The sequence below is a fragment of the Trichoplusia ni genome, chromosome 6 (genome assembly GCF_003590095.1).
Source record: "Trichoplusia ni isolate ovarian cell line Hi5 chromosome 6, tn1, whole genome shotgun sequence".
Taxonomy (NCBI): domain Eukaryota; kingdom Metazoa; phylum Arthropoda; class Insecta; order Lepidoptera; family Noctuidae; genus Trichoplusia; species Trichoplusia ni.
Window position 1 is genome coordinate 11514883 of NC_039483.1, and position 26860 is coordinate 11541742.

Here is a 26860-nt window from a genome sequence, read left to right on the forward strand (position 1 = left end):
AATTACGAATTATTGCGGTAGCTACCGTGTTTTATAGACAAAACGCAAACATTGATAAAATTAATAACATTAAATTTCTGAGTAAGTTATTCGCGTGCCGTATACCTAAATAATAGTAATAACCTTTGAAAAAATGCATTATTTAATCAATCAATGAACTATAAACTTGTTTCCAGTTTTTGAAATCTAACTAAAAGTTTGACAGAAAATAATGTTGCACATTCGTTACGGACACGGCACGCGCGTACCAAGCGAGAGCGTAGCGCTACGAAATATTGCTACGCAGGAACTGGCAAGCGCACAAAGTTGTACATTTATGTGAATTTAACTTTTTATTTGCAGTTGAAACACTCCATCCATTATTCATTCCAATAACATTTAACTCGGGACTCCCGTAGAACCAGTTCTTACATTTCTCCATACATGAGACATACAACTTGAAGTTTAACGGAACTTTGCATTTAGTTTAATTGACTGTTTTACTGTAATATGAAATCAACTGCAGTCTCAAGTTACTTTGAATGTTAACGAATTCATTTTGAATGGTCCAGACCTCAAACTCGGTTTCGAGAGTGACGTGTGCTATGAATATTAATCAGCGCGTGCCCTCACCTGCCTCTGATAACTATCGCGACGATAAAATAGATTGTTTCCAACAACAAGCATATGTTGCCGACCTTAATTACGGGTTCAGTTTTAAATATTCCGTTACAAGAGATGTCATTTGAAATTCATGAAGTCATAAAACTTTGTCGTTTCTCATTAAGATCGAAAATTTGATCCTGGCAAGTATATGATTTTTTAAAGACTTACTTGATTAAGTTTTTGGCAACACTTAAGATAAGAAATTTTCATCTTAATTTAAAATTAATTTGAAAGTTAGCTGTTTAAGCTCATAGGTCAAAGCCACTCGAATCGCATTGCTTCATTTCCGTCACAGTTAATCGGAAACATGTTTGTCAGTGCATATATACGGCTGCGGTAAATACGCAGTAGTGTGAGGTAGCCACAAAGGCTTTGATGCGTGTTGTGGTCACCCGGTGCGGGTCAGAAATTGGCGCGATTTACACGAGGAACGCTTCGAACCGCACGCCGCCGACTCTGTCCGGAGCTCACATATGTATTCTACTAATACATAATATCGTTTGTACCTATCTCGAGTGAGGCTTGCAAGGGACAAGCCGTCTAATAATTTCCTCCACGCCAGGCGTTTTGTAATGCAACGAACTATTGTATTAATATTAGCAGACACTAGCATTCCAGATGGATGTCCATTTATTGTATGGTTTGCAGTTATTTCGTAAGCCATTTCCACCAATTCATTTTGTTTTTTTTCTGTTTCAATATCTGACACATGCCAACAACGTAGCGTGTAACTCCATGCTAACTGTTAGTTAAATCATAAACAAAAAACAAGTTGTTCCAATTTCAAACTACAAATCGGAATGTAGCGTTAGTGAGTGAAGCCTATTCCCATAGGTAGCATGGAATTGTTGATCGTAAGTAAAAGCGTGGTATTCAAACAATGCCGTGTTGGTTCAGGCCATGCGATGCGCTGTTAAGGTCGAACACTGCATAATTTCTCTGCGTTCACTTTGTGCTTCAGCACATTTTCATTTGTTCAGCTTCGACCAATATTAACCCAGCGTTCAACTTTGTTATTAAGCCTGGGTGTTATTTCAAAAGACTGCTCAAGTACCTAATTTTGACAGGCAAAAACAAGCTCAAGAAATATGATTTTCAATTCACATTGTTTGTTGTACGTTTATTACTGAACTTGTAGAAGAAATTTGTATTGATTGATTATACCTACTCATGGACGTCAATTATGTTAGCCATTGTTAATAAATATAATGTAAAATTGCAAAGAAAAGGTTTTATTAATACTTACCGATTCGATAGCTTTTTCCAGGCGGTAGATTTCTTCCTGCAGTAAATGAAGAGTTCCTGTCTTACCTCGGTGGCGGGCAAACGCCGCCGCGCAGGCACTATGAATGCTATTCACCCAGTTTTCGAGCTCAATCTATAGAAATATTGGTTTTATTAGTAAATCGATAAATTTACAAAGTATATGATAGATTACAATTGATTTAAGAGCTATACTAGCAATACACAAAAATTTCATCACAGTACGCGACCTGCCATCCTTTGAGTAGTGATTAGTATTTTGCGCGGATTTTTTTATGGCTAAGTACTGATTAAAATAGTAATAAACATTAATAATGTTTATTACTATTTTAATCAAATGTTTTTAATAACTACGTACGTAAAATAAATGAATAATTGATGTTAAAGGCTTACCTGACACGGTGCTTGGAAGAGATAGGCGTCACCAAAAGCAGTACTGAGACAGAATATGTAATCGCGTTTGGGGTGTTCAGGTATCGGCTGCATGATGGCTCCGTCTACAATGATCAGATGCTTCGGAGCAGCTTCTACGGAGCGACCTTCACGTGAGTCGCAAGGGTAGAACAACAGCGTAGTCCCCTTCAAACACACCCAGTAGCCCTTCCAACCACGCTTGCGGGCTAACTCAATCTGATGCTTCTTACGCAGCAACCACTTCTTCACACTCAAAAACCTGAACACAATATAACACTCCATAGTCGATATCAACAAAACATAAAATGCTACAGCGTAGCAACATCCGCTACGAATTGCTACAACACAATTATATTCGCGTGCGTCATAACCGTTCCATATCTATCTGAAGCGTTTAATACGATTTTGCAATAGACGTACTACTTTCTAACTCGTGATAGGAAACTATTTATTATCATGACATAATAATATTTCCAAAGCTCTATATCAGTTATCAGTTACATTACAAATTTCGTTGTGTAGTTTTATACTGTCTAAAGCCTTTATAAAATTATAGAACTAGGGTATAGTTAATAATTGTTTGCTACATTTAAAGTTTCATTTGAAATAAGACGTTAAGTAAAAATCTATCTAACCGAAGATATTAAAATTGAATTAAATAACTGTGGCTGGCGTTAGCAGAAGGTTCGCTTTAGGGGCAGAGCCGCTCTCGGCTAAATAAGTTTACCAGTAACTGGTGACAACGTAATTAGAGGTAACCCAGTAGAGGAAATTGTTCCGCACCATCTACAGTCAGTTTTCTACTCTTTATTTTGAAGAAAATTACAGGCAAAGGACACGGAACTTTTTTCTAAAGCTAAATGATTATCTAAAGTTAGCCTGTGAGTATTATGTCAGAATAGTTTTGGTAAAATAACACATAGATTCATAGTTAAACATTTAATTGCACAATAACTATATAAGTCACAGTTGTAAGCTATGATTTATCTATTCAACAATTATCTTTATTTTTCAGGTAAAACAAATTCTTTGATCGCTCCAGTATACCAAAATACACTGCAAACATTACGGTCATGTCTATTTTTTTGTCAATATCTTGTTTTCTGCACGGCAGTATAAAGTGTTTTTTGACTAAAGACCTTATTTTTTGTATTGGGACGCCGCGTGTCCGCTTCCCGAGGACTTCCATAGCCCATACGATTACGTTCACTGGCGTTGGGGCCCGTTTTTGCCCTCGATCCTTAGCTACCTTGAAGTCTGTTCTTACACGAAAAACTGTCGAAATGGACGATGCACTCCCATCTGATCTGATCGACATTATTATCTTTATTATTTTCTGTATGCATGTTCCTGGATCAGTGTAGACGATATGCTTGATAGACTGTTTAATGAATTACATTTTTATCTAATGACTGTGGCAAAAAATAAGTCCTGCGGATTGTAGAATCACTAATAAAGCATCATACAATGCTTACGAATTGATAGTTGCTTTTGATGCGATTGTGTCAATCGATGTCACTTTAAATGTCATTAGTGCTAGGTAACAGCCACAGCTACATAAAAATATTTTTCCAAAAGAGGTTGTACATTGTTCCCGCAGATAAACATATACATTTAATCGTACAAAAAGGTGTCTTGTGTCTCCATTATGTTGAGGAAAAGTATGTTTCTATTTTATTACGTATACATATTATGGATCCATTGTCAATTTTCCAAGGGATAACAAATAGAAAACCAATCAAGTATAAATTCGGAAATTATTTATTATATTTTGTATTATTGCTTCTAATACATATAATAAGACTGGATATTTATTTTTAGCACAGAAAAGGTAAAAGAACAGGGAGCCGGTTTGTTTATGGAACCTAAATAGAAAATACAAAAATAATCTTTGAAAAACTTCCTACAATAGATTTCGAATGTTAAACCAGCTGTGATTTGCCGCAAAATGTAGCCTATAATAAATAGAGAGTATTGTAAGGTACTGAAAACACCATTGGCATGTACTGTCGAAATGTCATAGTCGGAATTGTAAGGATGTGAAGGCGGCGTTCCATCATCTTGTCTGCGCACTCTCCGTGTTTACAACGTTGAATAGGTCACGGCTAAGATTTCCCTCCGGTCATTTGGAATTCATGGAAGAGGAATTGTAGCCTCAAGGAACATAAAGGACGCCGTAGGCTTTTTCTAATAGGGACTATGACACTCGACGGAAGGTGTACCAACACACCACGTCATCTTGCTTGCCTTTACCTTCCTTCGCGCTTACATTTATTAAGGCTCCTTGAGAACGAGACAAAGGAGCTGTATTAATATTAATAATTTGTTTTGTTCGTACCTACAAGCGCCTCAGTGCACCATAAAGTGATGCGAACAGTTTGTACTTGTTATGTAATACGAACTTTGTATGAGGGCGAGGAGTCTTACAGAATGTGTATAGACACGTATTATTTGCTTTCATATATTACCCCTGTTCGAGAAAATTTAACGTATGAATTTATCAGTCAAGATCTTCGGTCGGTCTTCTTCGTCGATATTTTAAATAGTAATTGGATTTCTGTTTACAAGCAATGCCGTTTCCCAATTTTTTTTGTTACTTTACTTTATAATGTAAGATCATATTTATTTAAGGGTTGTTTCTAATTATTGTCAATAATTGACATTGAGATTTAGGCATTTGCATAGGGTAATTTGTTACTTAGAAAACTTTTCAGGTACCTGTCAGTAGTGAAATATATCTGTAGCGATATTGTAAATTAAGTAATATTTTTCTTATTTTGATCCAGATGTTCGTAGCTTATTGGGTTATAAATATTCCCATACCTAGAGCTATCAAGTAGGCCTGGGGTCTGAGTGAAATATTGCGAACGATATTTTAGTCAACAATACATTTTGTAGTTCTACATAAACGTGTACATATGGTTAGGATTGGACATTATTTATTAGCTATTTCCTTCAAGCAAGCTCCCAGGCCTATAACCAAACGAGAAAATGGAGAAAGCCATAATTTAGAAGTATAGATTTATCTTATATTACATTTATCTGCCGCTTATCTGGGAAATATATCATTTGTGTTTTTGGCATCCTAAAGACTGAGAAATTCTAACCCGACGGGCCAGTAAGATAATGTAACCTTCTGAATTTGATATAAAGAATGGAACTTTGTTACAACCGATTTATTGGGTACACTTTTAAAGAGTCATGTGCAATGCCATTATACGTAAGGGACGGTGTTGATATGCAATATCGATTCCGTATGTGCCTGATGTTGACATAAGAATAAATGTCATTTGAAATATTAAACACGTAGGATATATTTCGTAAAAAAAAACACAGAAAGTTATATGAATGGTGTTAATTTAGTCGATTGAGTTCGGCACGCGAAAAAAGAACTTGGATCACGACGCATAATTAATTAATTGCTTTTTTCTGAAAGGCGCTCACAAATTGAGAGAAGTAATAATTTAGATAATTAGGAATCTCATTACAGCTAAATAATTAAGGTCACTAATATTGCCAAATATTTTTGTACGTTCTGACGTATCTACGCACTTTGATGTTATGTAAGTTTATATTTGCTTCTCGGAGCAAATAACTTAGAAGTTATAAGCACCAATATTACCGAGGTTAGTTTGGTTTGAGATCTTGATTACGCTGTGAAATTACAAGCACAAACCTCGCTACTGTGAGCAATACATAAGCTTTATGTAGCTTTTAAAATGAGTTGGAGAATGCTATTTTTGTTGAAGTAACTATTCGTTGCAGCGAAGAATTTCTAAGAACAGATAGATATGGAAAATGCCGCTCGTTCTAGCGTTATCGACGTCGAAGAAAATAAAATGAATAGCTTGTAAGAATAGCATATTACGTAACGACTTACCCGGCTTTCCTGACGGCTCCCGTGCAGTTGAAGGAGGCCGCGGCGGCGCCAGTCTGCTTCCCTTTGTAAGGAGAATTCATGGCGCTCTCGCCAGGATCCTCTTCGTCCGACACGGCTGTCGTTAGCGACATGCGATCATCGTCCGATATCTACACAAATACAATATTTTTTCTTAAATAACCTGTACAATAACATTGATATAAATAAGTAGTTTCAGAAATAATAGTTCGAGGCATAGTAAGCCGGGTTGTCACGACGCGCTTTTGGGTTTATAGATCAGGCGCTATCGATTTGTCCGAAATGTCAAGCAATTTAAGTGTACCGATTCTCGTACCGAATACAATTTGACATGAAACAATGGATTGTTTATATTTCTAATTCTAGTCATCTTCATTTGTCCTGAATAACAATTTTAGGGGAAAATAAATAATGTTTCTACATTTAATATGCAAGCACTAGAGTAGTTTTAAATACAGTAAATTACGAAGTACGTACTCATAATGTTTAATGTGCTCATACCAAGTACGCCAGTAGTATGGTATTTCAAGGAAGGAAATAAATTTAAAAATAAGATGCAGAAACGGCTGCTCTGACGTCATTTAAATCTCGCAAACAACATAAGTTCAAGCTTGGATACTTCCAACATTTTACTGTGTAACGTAGTTTTCACCCCCAGACCACCCTCGTTTCCACTTTTGAAAATTGTTACCCCTCAGGTACGTAGCTCTGCACAGTGGTGCAAAGCACAAGAACAAATGCTAAACGAGACTGTTTCATTACTTTACTTTGAATTTATATCCGTCGAAGTGAATCCGCTTTTGTAAGTAATTATTAATAAAAAAAAAACGATATTTCTTGAACGAATTTTCTGAATTACAATCTTTTTGGCGTAAAAATATATGACTTTGAAAAAGACCATACTATTTTATTTGTCCAAAATGTTAACAGTGACGTAAACTGAGATTTAAAATTTTACGACATTAATTTTCTTTCGAACCGGTTAAAGGAAGCCATCTTTGCGAGATGTTTTCTTATGCCAGTATTTTATAGATATCATGTTAAAAGCATGCTCGGTATACTGATACCGAGTAAATCATTCATTACTTAAATAAGGCTTATTTTTTAAAGCTTTATCATCTTATGTATATGTAAAAGACGTTGACAATGAGGTTATCGTAAAAGAAATCGATATAATGCTTGTATTAAATTATGTATTTTATTTCTGTTTTAAATGTGTTTGGCTATGTAGAAGCGTCTCTTGCGCTTTTGATCACAACACAATATAACAAGAAAAGAGTTGCTTTGAGGCGCATGCGGGGCTCGGCAGCGCGCTCTCGGCTTGATGGCTCTTGACGCGCGCTGCGCCCTCGCCACAGCCTTTCACGAGAAAAACAAGAAGAATGTATGTCCCTACATCTTTATAAAATTTTACAATAATTTAGTAAGCAACCTACATATTACCATAAAGTACCTAAAGCAAGCTGACGAAGTACAAAAATTAAATTGTCCAAATTAGTCGCTTGCAAATTTTTTTTCGACTACGGTTACATAATAAGTTTGTAATCTGTACTCTTGCAAATAAACTACAAGTTCGGACGTTAGAGCCGCATCGTGAGCTGAGAACCGCATTAAATTAAATTGCATTTAATATTAATTCCTTTTTGGCACCTCAAAGCTCGCCACTGGCGAACTCCGCTATATCCAGATATAATACTTAATTGCACATCGCTTAGTTAACTAGGATTCGCAACTCAGAAACAAACTTTTACTTTGGTATAGTTTGCGTCATACCTACATAGTTTAATAATAATACGTTCGTCCGTCGCACCTCGTTAAGGTACAAGTATGTCGGTACAGTCATAAATGAGAGGAGGGTGTGACTAGTTTTACTTCTTTTTAACGAAGAAACGATACGAAGATTATCATGTATCATTACGTTGGCGGGAGTTTTTGATATATTGTTCAAATTTACGATATACGGACTCGTTTCCTGAACGTCTACCTTAGAATAAATCAGGAATAATGTGAATGAAATCCGATTCCATAATTTCGCTGTTTATTACTTTATTTGTTCCTACTGAGAGAGGTGGGTTTCGATTTATTCGTTTATACAGTTATGTGGGTTTACTGTACAAGTAATTTGACACGTGAAGAGCTTATAAATAATGGCTTCTGAGGTCTAAATTCAGAAAGGTAGTCGAGAAAATATGTAAATAAGTTTGTACACAACTGATCTGTTTAAGACATACTATAAAGTACTCTAAGTAACATTATTTCTGTGTTAGAATTTTAATGCTCTTACATAAAATTTAAGAATCTTTCTTCACAATTATTTTATTAAGAACCTAATTAGTAGCCGAGATTCTCATACACTAACTAAACAGTGTGTTGAGTAATATAATTAAGCTGACGACAAAGAGTAATTTAGTGTGTAAACACATTTCATCATCACTTTTAATGTGTTTGTTTACCCTAAGTAAAATGTGAATACGTAGTGAGGCAAAGAACACTAATTAGTGCAAAAGAAAACAATACCCACAAAGTCTTATACTTCAAATAGAGTAATGAAAATAAAAGCCCTCATTAGGAAAAAGGAAATTGCAGTTTCCACTAAGAGGAAACTAAAATAAGGTCAAAATGTTAGGTACCTATCTTCACCGTATTTTTACCCAAGCCCCATTATAATGTCTTAGTTATTCATCCGATTCAGGGGTATTCGCGAAACGGAAAAACGAATGATGCCGGCAATAACTGAAAAAAATTGTCAGAACTATAACGAGGAGAGTCCTAGTATCTCACCTTCCTGAGAAAAGCTTCGTTGCAGGTTTGTGCAGTTCCCTTCCAATGATAGTGACGAAACCTCACATTACCGAGCAGTCTGGTTCCTCGCAGGATTGATACGTCATAAACAATACGGCGTATGTTTAGCACGTCAGTGCGCTTCTTGTACTTGTTCAGCTTACGTCTACGCACTATACGCTCGTCTGGTTCCGAATATTCACCAGTACTTGTGAGACCCTCTTCAGCTGCCCATGCACTCAGTACACTCTCTATAAAGCTGAATAACTGTTGTACATTGGGCTCTAATTTACTAGGTATATAGAGATAAGGCGAAACGGTTTTCTTTGGGACTATAGCTTTTTCGTCAGGTTCTTCTTCGGGGGGAGGCGCGACGTCATGATAAGGACAGCTATGAACTTTGTGGTGATGATGGTGGTGATGGTGATGTTTAGATTTTCGTTTCGGCTCTTTTGCAACTTGACTACCGCCGCCTTCTGCTTTATCTGCAGTTTCACCGCCACTCGAGTGCGAGTCGCCACTGCGCTCACGCCGAGGTTTTGGTCTACCGTTCGACGTTAATGCAACTAGAGCTCCAGCAGCTAAGCAGCAATGATGTGCAACACAGCAAAAGCGAGCATCTCCCTTGCGAAGTCCTGTATGAGCTTTATGGCAAAATGAGACATCGGGAACCCTCGCCCCGAGCGCTGCCAAATGTGCCCGATCGGCGCATACTTGCATCAACAGATTTTCGCCGAAGTGAACAGTTTTGTGTCGGCGCCGCCGCAGGTGCATGACAGTGCCGCTGCCGGCCAGCGAGGGAGGCGCGGAGGCCGAGGTGGGCTTGGTGCGGGGCTCGGGCGCGCGCACACATCGAGGCGGCGGCGCGCGGTGCGTCTCCACCATCATTGGCGAGGAGCGGCGTCAGCGGCCGGCGCTCGAGCGTCACCTCATCACGCGTCCACCACTCTCCACAGCACTCCGCCTCTGCTTACGCCACACTCTCAATACTGCTAAGGAGCCTTTGCAGGCATTATTTATGTAACTTCATCTTAAATAAAGTCATATTGTAGCTTCTCAAGATTCGTATTCGTTTGACGTTTTCACACGCACTTTTTAAGAATATATCGCTGTTCAAACTTTTCTAATACACTTCATGATTTTCTTGTTTTTATTAACCACTTGGGTCAAAGTTTCATTACCCTAATATATTTAAGACAGCGTGAGTTTTGATGAAACAAAGTGTGATATGAAAGGCAGTTATTGTGGAGAAGTTTCGATGTTATTTGAACAGTTACTTGTGAATAATGTAGAATTCTTTTACATCGTGCATGCAGTTAAATGAACCGTTCTATTTGCTCTAATATATCAAACTATTCCTAAATAATGTTCCATAAAGGTTATGTTATCTCGCTTGGAATGTAAAATTGATGGGAGAAAATGAAATTCAAATAGAATGATAAGTAAGTAAATAGGTAGGCGTTTGTAATAGAAATCCGATAAAACGTTCTGCGTTTGAAGTGGCTTGTTCCCGGCAGAGACGTTAACAAGCTGTCAGAATAATTGTTAACCAGATATTTTTCAACCATTTAACGAATCTCAGTAGTTTAATTACACGTTTATTCAGCCATCTTTAACAATAATTAAAGTTGTTTTCTCGAATTATCTTCCAAATGGAGTTGCTTTCGCCTTAAAATATCATTAACTTATTTTCTTTTGCTCATAAATCTTATCATCTTAGCAAAATATAAGTTGGGCTGTTTTGTTGGGCTATGTTCACGGAGTAAGAGTGATGAATCTTTTTTGTAGTTCGGTAGCGTTTTAATTACGCTAATAGCAAGCGCGAACTTTTCCAAGTGAAGTAGGGCGTGACACACCACAGCAAAGCGACAACACGTATGGACGGGATACCGGGAAACTCTCATAAATATAATTATTTTCATATTCAAAATAAAAATTCATTGAAATTAATATCGGATATTTCTCTTGTAACATTCACATATTTACGACGATATATGAAATAATATTTTTGAAATGTTTATTGAATATATCAGAGCAAACAAGATTCAATCCCCTGCCGATCATAGGCGGCCTAATAGTAGACGTCAAAGCGCGGCGGCCGTGAAAATGATTGGTTTTCATAGTCGCGCAACAAACCAATTATATCTTGATGATTGCAGCCTGTTGTCAAGCCACTGCTAGGAAGCAAATCTTGTAAATCCCTAATCCCCTTACGTCAGTGCCATATCGTATTGACAACTCTATTAGCTGTTGTAACTACTAAGTAATAATCCATGAACCTTAAACGCGAAAAGTTATGTCAATGTGTGAGTGTTCAAATCAAATAAACAGTTAATTACGTTTTAAACTTCATAAAGTTTTACTGCAGAAAATTCCCAGAAGAGAAACAATAGAACATCTATCTACTAAGTAAAACAAGAAATTAAGTACAATAGCAATAAATAAAAAAGTTTTGATATATTATTTTACGAAAAAGTGTAAAAAGAAATAAGTGTATACTAAATCAGTTCTGAGTAGTATTTCAGTGCCGTAAAAGCATTATTAAGTACTTCAATTGTGTCTAAAATCACACAGACATCTCTTGAATATGCATTAGAAAATAGAGCATGAGTTAGAACATTTGTGTTCCTAACGAGCTTGTGTACATAAGTGGACGCCTTATATAATATTGTTCATAAAACATACATATTCATAAAACCACATATGATAACACTATCGCAATAAATTACTTGAAATAATACAAACAGACGATATCGTTGTAATTCTCATTTCAATCTGATAAATTGCCCTCGTTAAGCCGTTAAGGTAACCTTCCGCTGCCTATATTTGTTATTAATTCGTCGAAGAAAAATGGGTTATTTCTGATATATCTGCGGATTGCGATATTCATTTGGCAACCAAAATAGCAGAATTGTGACTTTTATTAAACCGTGACTAAGTACAACTATTGTGAATATATAGTAATCGTTTGGAGAGAGAGAGTAACTGAAATATATTTAAGAAAAGAGGTTTGTCTTGAGCCAGCTATGGTTCAGTTGTTTTATTCTTGATACATTATAGGATACAGTACAAAGTGAAGAGGCACTTTAAGTGGCTCTACCGACTGTATCAACTCAACACCGACAATACCGCAAATCGTATCTGGAGCTAGCATTACCTTTCAACTGGAGCGCAATATGAAATGTTGAAAATGGAAATTGTTGTGTTATTGAATCCTATTTTCCTGGGAGATATTCAAATACATTATAAACGAGAAGATTCATTGTCGCAAACAGTATATATATTAAGAGTTGCAGTTTCTTTACCCGGTCCGACGGAAACTAAAGAACAAATACATCCCTAAATAAAAAAAGCGTAGCACTTTTAAAAGCGATTGGAATAATACAAGTTCAATAGTATAACCAATGATTTACATAGATAAGTGAACAATACACGCGTTAGTGATTGAGATTGCATCGAATGTTGAATTCAGTACGCAATTATGGATTCGGAATGAGTCACCGCAACTGCGTGGACGTTTTCATCCAAGCGCCCTGCATTGCGCCAAATTCAGATTGGTTTGATTCTATTTGTTCTTTTAATTGGAACAACAACGACAAGCGTGCCCTTCCATCTAATTTTTTATTAGTTGCTTTAGTTCATTAACATCCAGCTGTATATCGAATCAAAGACACATAGTTCATCATGTTTTCATATTTGTAAATGTTCAAACAACAACATTATTCTCAGATAAATTTAAAACAACTGCCTCATATCACATTTCAATTGAAACAACAATGATGTATTTTAAATATTTTGCCAAATTGTTGTTACAAGCATGTGTGTGCACAGAATGCAATTGAATATTTTTAACTAAACGATAAACCTGTTCAGGCTTTCAATCGCTGCGAGGATAGGCGTACACATCACTCCGGCACATAATTCTGATATCGGGAGCACGAACAATCATTTTAATTTAAGCACCGGTCATCGGCACGCCTATAGTCCGGTCGCGACTCGATTCGTTTAAGTTAATAAATAAATAAGTTTTTAGAGTTACATAACCAAGCACTAGCACACACAGAACCGCTCCAACGCCCCGGCGGCCCTCGCTGCGACTGGATCCAGCACGCGTCAACGGAGGGTGGTCGCGATCGTCGAACTTCGTTACGATTCGGAATGAAACGATCGTAAGTCCTCGGGCGCTCTCGGAGCCAGCGCGCCTGCGGGCGGCGCGCGGCGGCGGCGCCCGTGTGCCCCGCACTGCCCGCCTACCGCGCGATATAACAACCCGCTGTTTAAATTTATTTCTGCTAGAATTAACGGATATTTCTAAATAAGTTTTGAAATTGATACAGTTTTATGATTAAAATTTAACAATGCGGATGGAATTGTTTTCAAGCTGTAACTTTATATTGAACTCATAGTATCTTTAGACACAAATAAATTTGGTAGTTGATATAATTTAATTAAAAATGAAATATATTATCGTTGTTTAAAAGAAGCGATAACTCATATAAATTTTTACTGGGAAACTATTTTTTAGTTTAAATGGATGTTGGTAGCAACTTCATTGCTATTATATGCCAAAAAATAACTTGATCATAACTCATCGCTTTGCGTAAATATCTCAAGACTTATGCAGATGTACCTTCGTAAATCTTTATTTAAATAGATACTCTGAGTAAATAGTAAAATGCAGACGAAGTTTAGCTCAGTGCCGGCTTAATCTAATTAGAGTACAACATAGGAGAACGTTATCGCGCGCCTGTCACGCTTCGCTACTGAGTTTTCCCATGCGGAAAATATTCTTGCCGTCTTCGTGTTACGATGAAGAAGTAAAAAAGACATGAAACGTGCGCCTTATATATGTACAGCACGAGGTGAATGCACTTCGAGCAGTTATTTACTGTGTGTGAGATTAGTAGGGCACGCCATGGGATGTTATTGATTGATATCAATTTTTCCGCTTTGATGTCACCCGTATATATATCGCTAATATCAACTACGAACTACGGTCCGTTAGTGATAGCTAGTCGTCCATCATTTTTAATATTCGTTACCGGAGCGTATACTACGAAAATAAGTTGGCTCAAGGCAATTTTTACGTTTTGATAGCAGTTTGTGTATTGAAGCAAATAATAATATGTCTGGGGATGAGACCGCGGGGTGTTTAGTTGCCGCCTTCCTAATTTACGGCTTTAAGTATTTATTCATGTTCTTGTAAAACTGTTTGTATCTTATACGAATTACAGAGCTTTGATTACAGAATTTATTAAACAAAGCTGTTGTTACGAGCGCAAATTACATTTGGATATTTGAATTTGTTTAGGCGTATGATGAGACGTTTAAGTTATTTGTAAAATCTTAATAGCGATACAAAACTATTTTGATATAGACTGGATAATAAGATAAAGTCTCACAAATATCATCAGTCTACATATAGCGATGTTGACCCAGAAGCCCGAATCTGTATTAACTTAATGATAACTGTGATTATTAAATTACTTAACGACACAACCTGCGGGCATTCGAAAACAAGTTGAAACGAAAACAACGAGTGAATTATCATCAATAGAAGTCTATAAACGTCCACTCCTGGAGTGTACAAAACTTGGTCCTCCCGCAGACTGCCATAACAAACGACCCAGGGGAGGCGGGAAAGGTTTAATGTCATAATCACCGCACTTAGCAGGTGGCTCGGTGATATCAGTATAATGCCGCCTATCTTGTTGCGTTAACCTTATCTAATTCAACATTTAGCCATAGTTGCGTACAGTATTCGTACTAAAATGAATTAGTAATGAACTCAGCAACAAGTGAAACAATTTGTTGTTTGACCGTCGTTTTTTTGTATTTTTATCATAAAATCAGGCCTCTCGGTTTATACTGTTTTGCGTGGTCAGGTCAGAGAGGTCTCGTATCGCTTGGCGAACTAGTTCTGGCTCTGACAATAAAAACCGCATTTCACCCGCGGATGCGGAGCGCCAAGAGCGTATAGATAAAAATTAATGAGCTCTACGATTGTGACTTTCTGATACTTCAATAATAAATTTAATTTAAGACCTCTAATAATATATTCATAATAAATCGTTAGGGTTTTTTCACCCGCCGTTTTATTAGCAGCTATGACTTCACTCATGAAACTGAATCCTTTCATTGGCAACATAAATTCCGAGCCTATATAAAGTCCTATTGAATATTTCTTTTTGTTTTATTAAAGGGGAGCATGGAAATGGCGGACCTTTTAATACATATATTCATAGTCATTGTACCTGTATTGGGTTGAAAAGGGTAGGTACCATAATCCCGCTGATTAGGTATTCTCCCCATGATATATTACATTCGTATTGGAGAGTAAGGTATCGCACGCGCCAATTCATTCGCCCAAATAGGTAATTAATTTGTGGGACATTTACTAATGCCCTGTAATATGTAAGCCATATTACAAAAGTCTGAGTATGTAAGTGGCTACTCACTTTGTGTGGGAAGTAAATTGAGGAAGGAAAAGTATTTTCCAATCGAGATATTATATTAAAGAACTCTTCCTTTTACGTTTAACAAAAAAAAGTAAATAACTTCTTCTTAAATAAAATTTTGTCCTTTCCTTTAAATTATTAAACGGTTAAAATTAGCTTCGAGCCCATTCGAGCGATTATATCTATAAGCATTTAAGCTTAATCGGTTGGAATAATTGCTTCTAATATTTCTATCCTATCTCTAAGTATATTCATGAATGTTAGAAAATCACGCACTGAGCAAGCTAAGTTAATTAATCATAAATTATGATCGGTTCTCTGGGTTGGCATCGAAATCGCTTTAATGAACCTACCTTTCAAATTTTGTCGGACGAAATTTAGATCAAAGGTGTGACTAAGCTATTTGTTCGTTTTACTATGCGGTTAGAAATAGGTATTAAAGTGATATAAGTGCATTATAGAAATATTGAGTCGAGGTTACGTTATATTATTAAAAACTACCTGTAACTACAGAACGGTTCGCTCTAGCTTCAATACGTTGAAGATAATTGACCTAGCAAACGAACCAAGAGTATGTTACAAGAGGATAAATGGCGTTGACGTCAGAGCGCAGGCGTAGGGTTTACTGTCGCCCCCTCCCCCCCGGCCGGGCCCCGCTCAGCCCCGCGGACGTCCAGCGCACGTCCCGCTCTCCGCTGACGCCAATGCACGTAGAAAGCGAAGCAAAGCTTGATGCGACATCGATGCAAGCGACCGACCAACAGCTATCGCCCGACTTATCAAATCTAACATGGCCGACCCACAACAAGATCTCTTCTAATTTCAAATCAATTTACGACTTTACAGCTTCAGAACTATGCATGACATACAAAGTGTCTGCGATTCTAAATACTTGAAATCATTAATTAAATGTATCTCCTTTATTACACTTTTAAGTTGACAGATGTCGCTTTAAATAGACAGACACTTGTAGTTATTGAATGAACCCAATTAGTGTGCCAGTAAAATAAAAGGGGATTCGAATCTTTGTATTCATTTATAACCATTACTTTTAATTGGATTGTTTTATACTTGTCTCGTTAATAACAATCAGATGTATTCGAGATATAAATCGATATGGCACCCGTTTTCAATACGCGGTTGCGCTCAAGTTCTACAAGAGTTATGCGTTTTACTTAGGTAATGTAATTTATGTAACAGCTTGAAGGATTTTTAATTGATATTGCATGTATAATTTGTCGTATCTTAGTTGTTGTAGCGTTTTGACTTTTCTTTACATTTGGATGTCACAGGAAAACATGAATTGTTTTCCCTTAGAAGACGGATAAATTTTAATACGTCTAGCCTTTTGCAGTCGACACAGATTAGAAGGGGGGTGCCCTTATTTGTGGACGTTGTTTGTGTAATAAAGTAATTAATCTTAATTAATCACGGTATTTCAGTTAAAATCAACAAGAACAACACGTTAACATTTTCTAATAACAACTTACTCTTTAAATTTGAATATTCTTCAGAAAAATAAGCAAATGTATTTTTTAATATTAAATTCAAATTGTAAACTCAATAACTACTAGCATTATTTTAATTTTTATATTAACGAAGTTTATACTATAAAACACTGGAATTTTGGTAGAGATATGATTATTTGTGTTGTCAAATATAAAAGGGAGAGAGCGGGTCCTGGGACAAAGTAATATTTCAATAGGACCCTGGCATTTAATAAAGTTCGTGTTGCTAGGGAGTTGTCGCATCGCTTTTTCTCTAGTCTATAACTCTAGCAGATGATATGTGTATAAAGTGATACGATAAACATACGTACGACGTCTAAAATTAAATTTCTTTGTAAAGAGATGAGGCGAAATGTTTAAAATAAACAGAAATTCCAGCCCTCAAGCCCGTAAGCTAGATAAACCTTCAGTCAACATTCAGACCGGATTAGAAACAAAACACAAACGCCACCAAAAGTCAAAAGTTAATCAACATTTAAAATAATATTCTACATTTCTTATTAAAAAAAAAACTTGTTTTTGTTTTACTAAACACGATTTCAGTACTTTGAACCCAAATAAAAGGAAAGTGAAAAGGGTGAAATGTATTTTCTTTTTATAGTCGTTGCCGTGGGCTTAGTATAAAATAAATAGCAACAATATCAGGCGGGCCACTTTCACGAAACAACCCTCAAACGTATTTTTATACGCCTCGTATTTGGGAAAGAAAAGTGTGTTTGTTATGTTTTTATCACCGTAATTACGTTTAGAGAGTAATTTTATAAATTGCTAATGAAAGTGTTATCTCTCTAATGTCGGATTCTTATCAGTTCATAACGAAACATTATGCAAAAACTAGATTCGTAACTTGTAAATAGTACTTGAGCTTTTTTACGTTGTTACAATACTGATGTGAACCATAGTTATTTCTAGACCAGATAGATTCAGATATATCAATTATGTTTCTGTATACAGAAATCGGAGGATGTTATGATTACTTTCCACAAGAGTAAGGCCATAATTATATACATTTGTTATATAGGCTGAGGAAAACGTTTTTCTTTAATGTATTAAGTTGTAACGGATCGAAAAATAATATCGTGTGAATAATTCTCAAACTTCAAAATGATCGTGTCAAAAGATATTAGGTAACTAATACGTTTAACGATAAGTCAACCTGATTTTCACAATTTCCAAGACGAAAATCGGATAAATACTGCTTTGTCACCACTTTTTATAATAAAACTTTTAATCAATACGAAAGAGAAAACTGATTCGAATTTGTAGCCATAGTGACAACTGACAAGTGAAACTCATAAAACCCACTTTACTTGTAAATTACGTTAAAGTTTTCTTTCGAAAATCTGCGTCTTTCTCGCTTATACCTATTAAGGGAGTAATGAGATCGAATAAGACAGATGACTGTTCAAATTATTCATTGTGTAAGAGGTAGGGTGTTTGTAATAAAGCGGAGTCTTATCGTGTCGTTAGCACGTCTTGGATTTTGTCAACGCAACTGGTTTGAACTTTGACTTGCGATCGAGGTGAAAGGATTAGCCAATCAGGCCGGATGAAAGTCGCTGATTGCCGGGGTGTCGCGGCCGCCGCGGGGATATAAATACTTACAATACGTCACTCGGGGAGGCACCTTTCAAAGCTGTGAGCTAATTATACGTTTTATACCAACCTATATACCATACTCTTTATAGAAAGGCGCTTGGTTTTACATTAAGATACTTTACTTTATAATTTATTGATTAAGGATTTTGTAAATAGAATAAAATTTGAATTGTGTCATATTAAAAAAAAAGTGTTATTTCATTAAATAGGTAGGTAAATCAAACGGGCAGCCACAAAAACTCGACCCAGTATTTTATGGATACTCCTTACCAAACAAAATCGGGTTGAAGACGACTCTGTACCAAAAAGTTTCTTATACTTATTCACTTACCTTATCGCCGCATACTTATCAAGAAACAATTTAACGGACTTACCTGAAACAAAACGTTACACATTAACTTCCATAGAATCAATGTTGATTGTTCAATTGTTTATAGTTTTTTCAAGAGGCTACGGAAGAAAAAGGCTGTCTGTTAGTTTATGGGCGTCTCTAAAAGCTTTCCCAACAAATGGGGTTTACATTACCTACGATATATAACCTGTCTTCAGCGTATTAGCTACATGCTTCCTGCGGATATACATCATGTTGAGCTGTTTTCCTAGCCATTTATAGAGACACAAGCGAAAAATATTTTATATTTGCCAAGAAGGCATTTATTAATGTTAGTCTTATTACTTGTATCATTCATGAGATGTTTGTTGTGGAATAATAGTTATGAATTGTTGCTTTTTTATGGCAGTGGGACTGTTTCGGATGCAAAGCATTATTTAGAACACCACTGGGGAATATATGTTAATAACCATACAGACAAACAAGGGTGAGGAGGCATGCGTTTAGTTTGTTACACGTTTTATTTAAATGTCAATAAATAAGTCGAATGACGACTCGCTTATAATTAATTGATTGATGCCGAAGACGACCTTACAACTCACTACTTGAAAATAGCTAGACTAGCTTCATTAACTCTAACTGAGAAATCCGAACACCCTGTATTTCTAAAAAGCCTAGTCCCAAGTATTTTGTATATCGAAAAAAGTAAAATGTTAACTCAATTTATTTAAGAACAAAAAGGGGCAAACAATTCGTTTACAATAAGAACATTACTCCAAAGATTTTAACCCTTTTTTATTCAATTTGTCCGGCGGGTCTTTTGAAATAATTATACACATCAGAATGTATAAACCGGAAAACACATGGGACGGGTCGGCCCCCGCTACGAAAGAAGGGGATCAATAGGAACTCGACCTTGACACAATTTACAGTAGCCGTACCTTCGTGGCCGCGTACAAGAATAAACATTAGGCCTTCAGTATCCCATTAAAGTGAAATAGAGACTAGAGGGGCGTCAAACAAACAACTTTAAGTAAATACACATTTTGTGATCAAATTCAACATGGTCGCTCTAATGAAGTATTCAATTCACAAGCGTTAATGAACTTTCTGTTGTTAATGCGTTTATATTTTTAACCAATATTCATTTAAGTGATTAGTCAACAAACATTCATATTGATAGTAATAATTAGCTTATATTATAATTGAAAACATTTCCGCGTAGCGTAGATCTGTTTAGAACGGCTCTGTTGTAACGTCTTGGACCATTACTAGCCTTGGAGTTATGTTAAATAAACAACAATTTATATATATCTAAACTACACATTTACATAAGACTGTTATGATCCGCATCCACAATGTAAACAAGCTAAGACATTACTACTTATATAAGATTAAATCTAAATGTCTGAAGTGTCACTGTTTTGAAACGTTTGTCTCGTATTCGTGTGTTTTGTTTAATAAAGTATAACGTGTTATTGTACTATACATGTTTACTACGGAAATACTCAAAATAATACCTTCAGGAATACAGCATTCTTTGATTTGATGGCCCCCATGCAAGTTATCGTACAAACATCTTAATATTCAGTCGTCGCTTCGCGATTCTCTTGATGTTTACTTGTTTGTTTGTTTATAAATAATAGCCATACTCAACAACAGTAAATATGTGCGCTTCAAATAATTCAATCTATATTTATCCTTAACAAATTATCTTTCTAACAACTTCAAAAAACTAGTAGAACTCTAAGAGTTTGAATATTAAACATTTATTTGTATTGGCAGCTTTAGAAAATACCTACACAAAGGTCAACATTCATTATCAAGACGAAATATCACAGGTGGCACAAGCGATACACAGGCAGGAACTCTACTTAAGTAACAACATGTAACATATTTAATTATATTAAATATCTCTCTTTATTGTTAATGGAAATGGAATAATGTATATGTCAACAATTCACTCGTACGTAGGCCTTAGAATTGACTGCACTTCAACACGCAGGATATGTTTATAGACAAAATACGTATTTTCACAGTAGTTTCATTCGATTTATAGTTTAACTATAACAACCATGGAAGTTAACATTCAGAATCGCAGCTGAACGTAGCGAGGACGACGCAACTCTTCTTTGTCCGTGCACTTGACAGTAAAAGCTTTGTATTTACACACACGAAACGTCTCAATTTTCGGATCAAAGTTCTCTTTCGCGACATTCGACACGTCTATTTTGAGTCAAATTTATTCGTTTCGAACCCACGGTTGGTTTGAATTCATTGTGTTATAAGTGAGCGAAGTTAACCTCAAAATTATATTTTTAATACTACGTTCAGGATACGATTGGAGGAGTTGAGTGCGCAGCGCGCTCGCCGCGCAGGCTCCGCCGATCGCTTCCGACCTCGACCGAACCCAGATCTCGCTCCTCCAGAACGCCACTATTTCATTTGTTTGCTTTACGTAGCTATCCTTTACATAACTAACGAATCATACAGCTTGGACGCACTGAATTAAGTTTTAAACGGAACTTGAGCATGTTTATTTTACATCTAAAATCGTAAATACTATAAAATAGTATTTACTCATTCAAGAGTCAATAAATGCGAACTCTAGGTAACATCTATATTTTTGAAACGAAGTCATCATTGCCAACGATATCTTCTTTTTCAGATTATTAAGTAATGTTATAACAACATAATGTACCCTTATAACACGCTTAAATCAATGCGCATAATTAATGAGCTGCTACTGCTGCATTATGTACGTAACGGCACAAAAAACAACATAAAATTAATTCAAATAACAGTGGGCCAGGTGTTTTACATGTAGATTACCGACTGATGCGAGATTATTAAAACCCTGAGCGAGTCCCTCTACAATATATAAGATTTGAAAGCCCTTGTTTCCTTTATCATGGACGAACATTTTACTGACCTTAATAAAGATTTTAGAATATAAAGTGACTTCAAATTCTGTATTGAGGCTACCATTACATTATACGTCACGCATTTTTTACTTAAATATCAATGATCAGAACCTTTCCTATACAGGAAGAGGCCTGTGCCCAGCAGCGGCACGTATATATTATATATGTATAATATATTTATGTGAAGTGAATTATAAGTTAGCATTTTATTTATTATATATTAAGTTCTTGAGAAATTCGATAGAAAAAGCGTTTTTACAGATTTATTTTTTCCTACATCAAACATTTCCTATGTTTGATGTAGGAAAAAATAAATCTGTCAAGAATAAGTCTATTTTCATCTTATTCTTTACCTCTTCATAATTACCATTCTACTAATTGACTTGAGAAACGTAGACTGTTCAATTATTTTTAACTTTAATACTTACTTAACGGTTTTTAATGGGGCTTTTATTTTTCAGTTGTTACGAGTTAATGTTGGTTGGTAATATCTGACTGATTGCTATATATTTATTACTAGCTGTTGCCCGCGACTTTGTCCCCGTGGGTAGAAGATATAAGTTATGATTTATACCTGCCCTGTTTTTTTCACATTTTCCATTATCGTATCTTCGCTCCTATTAGTCGCAGCGTGATGGTTTATAACCTAAAGCCTTCCTCGATAAATGGTCTATTCAACACAAAAATAATTTTTCAATTTGGACCAGTAGTTCCTGAGATTAGCGCGTTCAAACAAACAAACTCTTCAGCTTTATATATTAGTATAAGTATATAGAGTATAGATAAACATTGTTTGTATTTCTTAAATACTTAAAAAACCAGATAGCAGTCTATCAAAACAGTGACAAAATCAATTACTTCCTTGAAATGTTTTGGTGAAATTAAGTAGTTTTCTCATTTTGTGTGACGTTCCTCCTGTTTACGTAAAATGAGTTTTAGAGCAAAGGTAGAACGAGGAAAACACTCGGACACTTACCTCACTCGACGTCAAGTAGCAAATCCTGGAATCGGTGCTGTCAATTGAAGCTTGCTGGACTATGCCATAGCGCGTCGATTCACGATCGCTTGTGTACTCAGAACGAACGCTGTCTTGCCGGTCGAACACACCCCTGTAACAAAGTCCAAATATTTACCTTTCCTTAACTTTACTTGATTAACAGATTCGTGTTTGACTTTGGCGCTTTCGAAATTAAAATAGAAATTATTATTTCTAGCGGATTGTGTAAATTGACAAACCTAACTGGGAGCCGTTTTTATTATGGAAAAGTTACTCAGTTTATTACGGATCCGCGAATATTACATATATGCCAATGGTCATGTACATGACATCTTTACTGTTATGTGTAGAGAACTCGTAAATATTCGAATAAACATGGCCGAACATCAACTTTCCGGGAAAAGGAACTAGCCATTTGAAATATTAAAGGATGTCTAGCGAATATATTTTGGGTAAAGAATTTTCTTTATGGGCCCTTTCTGAAGAAATGACGATGACAAGACGTATTCTGTAGATGTGTTAGAAATTAATTTTGAAGTCGATTTTTCCTGTAATCCTGAACTATAAAAACTAAGTAGCCACTTTTATGCCCTACCTGTACGTGATGTGTACTGAAATATGCTATCACTAATTTTATTTTTATACCTATAGTTCCTGAACCCTTAATTATATAAAGCAGACCTAATTCATAATCGACAGCAAGAACGACAGCACTGACTTGACCTTATAATTCTACTTTCAGAACAAATTAAACTTAGTCGTATACGAAACTTTCCGATTTCCCATTTCACCTAATGAATTATTAAAAATGATCCTGTCAAGGGGAATCAAAATCCGTTTATTCCATTTCGGACGAGTTCCGATAGACAGCCAGTAATGAGAACTTTATTTGGACTTCATCTTTCATTGTTAATTCAGATGTCGTTGTGAATCCGGTTTATTACGACTAGAATTGTAAATGAATATTGTTCCTCTCGGGAAGATTTCGTAGAACTTAATTAACTCGTATTTGATTCCGCATAATAATTAAGTTCCTGTAACCATTACTCTAAACCAAAACGATGTCAAAAAAATGTCTTTACAGTTTCTTAAGTCTGAGTTTTTCTGTTTAATAAAGAAAACAAAATAATCCAATTACGAGAATAGCCGTACCTTTGCTCAAAGCTGTCGGCTCTGTTACTCCTGTAGCCGGAGTCGTTAAGGCTTCCTTCATGGCGGAGGCTGGGGAGGGAGTCCCAGGGCGAGCGGCGGGGGCCAGGGGGCGGGGCGCCGCGCCACCCGTCTGAGTGGCGGTACCACGCCGCACGGGCAGACTCACCGATGCATGAAGCGCACCGGGATGCGCTCACGAAACTGTGCAAAACGTACATTATAATGGTGGCATCGCCTTTCATATTGCAGCTGGGATTAACGACAGTCGACACCCATGTGAAAAGGTACCATTTATTTTGATACCAACATCAAAACAGCTTGCTAAGATGGACAGCTTTGAAACCTTCATAAAGTGACTTAATTCTGCCAATTGCATCGATATCTGCCATATAAAAAATAAAGAGCGCTCCATTGAAAGACAGTAGGTATTCCGCGCTTCAGATAAACGAAAAATAAACAGGCCGTTTAAAGTTGAACTAATTTGAAATGTACGCTCTAAAGTGGTCCAGTGGGGTCGGAAGTCATTGTTGCGTGTCAGATTAATAGCATCTAGTTTTTGAATATACTGCCCAATGCATATTTTATTCACGCTTTATCGTTTACTATTCAATGATAACATAGCTCACTGCAAGTCCCAGCCGGGCGTACAGTCTGTACAATTTCATGGAAATTATAAGCACCGAGCATTAAGTCTTTAGATAATACAGAATATCCATCTAGACAGCGGTACATAAAGGAATTTTACGTTCCTTGAATTATCTCAAAGAACTAGCCGCTTTCATGAGTGGGTTCTGGGATTAAACGTAATACTGTAAGGATAAAACATGGGCGTTCCGGCAAAGACGAATAGGAAGTCACTCAAGCTTTATGCGGATCTCAGAAACATGATCATATTTGCGTAAAGTAAATATAAATTTGATACGAATCATAAAGATATTCAAACTTAACATTGTACACGTTTAGATGCTTGTTTACCATAAATATTTACTTCGAAAACTTATTTTGCTTAGAAACTCTACGAGTAGGATTTTTTAGTAAGGCCGATCAACACAAACCCTGTATACCGTTATAATACAATTGAAATGAAACCTATAATAACATTTTAGGGAGGCATGTGGCTTTCGTTCTCGACTTTAAGCTATAAATAACAACATTTGTAGAGTTCGGAAAAGTATCTAAATATTTGTTGATCCCCCAGAGCAGAAAAAGCTTTATACATATGTATGACGAAAACAAATTTGCAATAACAGGATCATGAGCAACCTTTCTTTGAAAAAGTTCTGAAGTCAGTAGCTATTTTTATTTACTTTTCGACATACAAGCGATGTAAGTACATAAGTACAATATACCTTTTTTACTTGTTACAGTTACCAGAGATTCCTAATAAATCATTGTGCGTGATATTGAAAAAAAATCTGAGAGTTTTTCGCAAATACTTATGATTAAATATCTTTCTTCTAACAAGGCAAAATGCCTTCATATAATTTACAAAAGCATCTTCAACGTTTTCATCTTTCAATCATCTAATAAGATCCGACTTGTCAGCCTTAATATTCTTATAGACCTCGACGAACAGGATTATAGATTGTGAAATTATGTAATAATATCAAACCCATGATAAATTATTATCGGCCCTTCAGTGTTCGAAAAATTGCTTGGTCGGCGAATGGCTAATTCTGTCCCAAGAGTATCCCTGGCATATGTACGAGTGAGTCGAGAAAAAACGATAACTACGATAATAACTGAGGCGTACAATCGATAACTAACCCCACTTATACGACAATGGCTCTTATGGGACTAAATATTAACCTTCGTTTTCCGAATAACGTAATGTCACAAATATAATGTAATCCATCGAATTCTGTTTATTCACCAGAGAGGAGACTTTGCAATATTTATGTCTACATATGATATTTGTATTTAAGAGAGAACCACAAGCCTGCTCTATAATAATAAGAGTGTCTAATATGTCCGTTTCCAATTCAGCAAAGATCACCAAAGGCCATTATACCCTTTCCTGAATATGAAACCCTTAATTTTGGGACATTATTTACAGCGGCACTCACCTAGCCATACGCAACAACACAAGATTGCTTTCACGCCATTATTTTGTGAAAAGGTGGCAGGTTTACTCCCGTTCGAACTAGCCCATTAACAACGACTAGTGGCTACAGCCTAGCTTTACGAACAAGATTTATACATTCTGAACTAAATTATATCTAGTGTCTCTACTAAGACTCTACCACTACCACGAAATTAAATAGAATTACCAACACCTTTTCAATTATATTTGTTATGTTTTTTCCGAGAATTTTGAACTACTCAGTTCAAAAATTAAATGTTCCACGTAGTGAATAAATTCGATTCACAATATAGCGACAGTTAAATACGGTTTCACTGTATGAAAATACGAGGTTTTATTTTAAATCCATTAGCTGGGACGGCGCATAACATGCGTTTCACATTTATTTTCATCTACGTCAGGCAATATTGAGAGGTATCGGTAAACAAAATCGATATTTGACAGTTACTCCGGATGGGTGATATGTGAGTGAATGTAGTTTGTGTGTTTTATTACAGTTTTATTCCGTGTATATCAGTGAATCTTTTAGTTACTTTTAGCCAGATTTGTGGATTTTGTTTCCTTGTTTTGCAGGTTCTTTGAATTTTGCAACGTGTATGTAGGAAAAACCGCATGGGTTTTTCTCACAGTCTAATAGAGATTTTGCTTTATATTCTCAAATACAAACAGTTTTGTTTACTCTGGTGGAATATTTAAACAAATTCCTCGGTTAAGTTAGGATAAATCGAAAGCGTTATCTCTGCAAATGTATCGTAAACACGTACGTTTCCCTATCCTCGATTACAGGGATTTCTCGTACTCTACAGA

General features: G+C 36.1%; 1 protein-coding gene across 10 annotated transcripts in view; it reads right to left on the reverse strand.

Moving 5' to 3' along the window:
* LOC113494924 overlaps window positions 1-26860 on the reverse strand; it is an 82325-nt gene that overhangs the window by 22578 nt on the left and 32887 nt on the right. For all 10 annotated transcript variants that reach the window (XM_026873446.1, XM_026873451.1, XM_026873454.1 and 7 more), the window contains 5 exons: window positions 23971-24171; window positions 22798-22930; window positions 6203-6351; window positions 2302-2581; window positions 1892-2023 (listed from right to left, as the gene is read on the reverse strand). In XM_026873446.1, the coding sequence (XP_026729247.1) occupies window positions 1892-2023; window positions 2302-2581; window positions 6203-6351; window positions 22798-22930; window positions 23971-24171 (895 nt within the window). The remainder of the gene's footprint in view (window positions 1-1891; window positions 2024-2301; window positions 2582-6202; window positions 6352-22797; window positions 22931-23970; window positions 24172-26860) is intronic.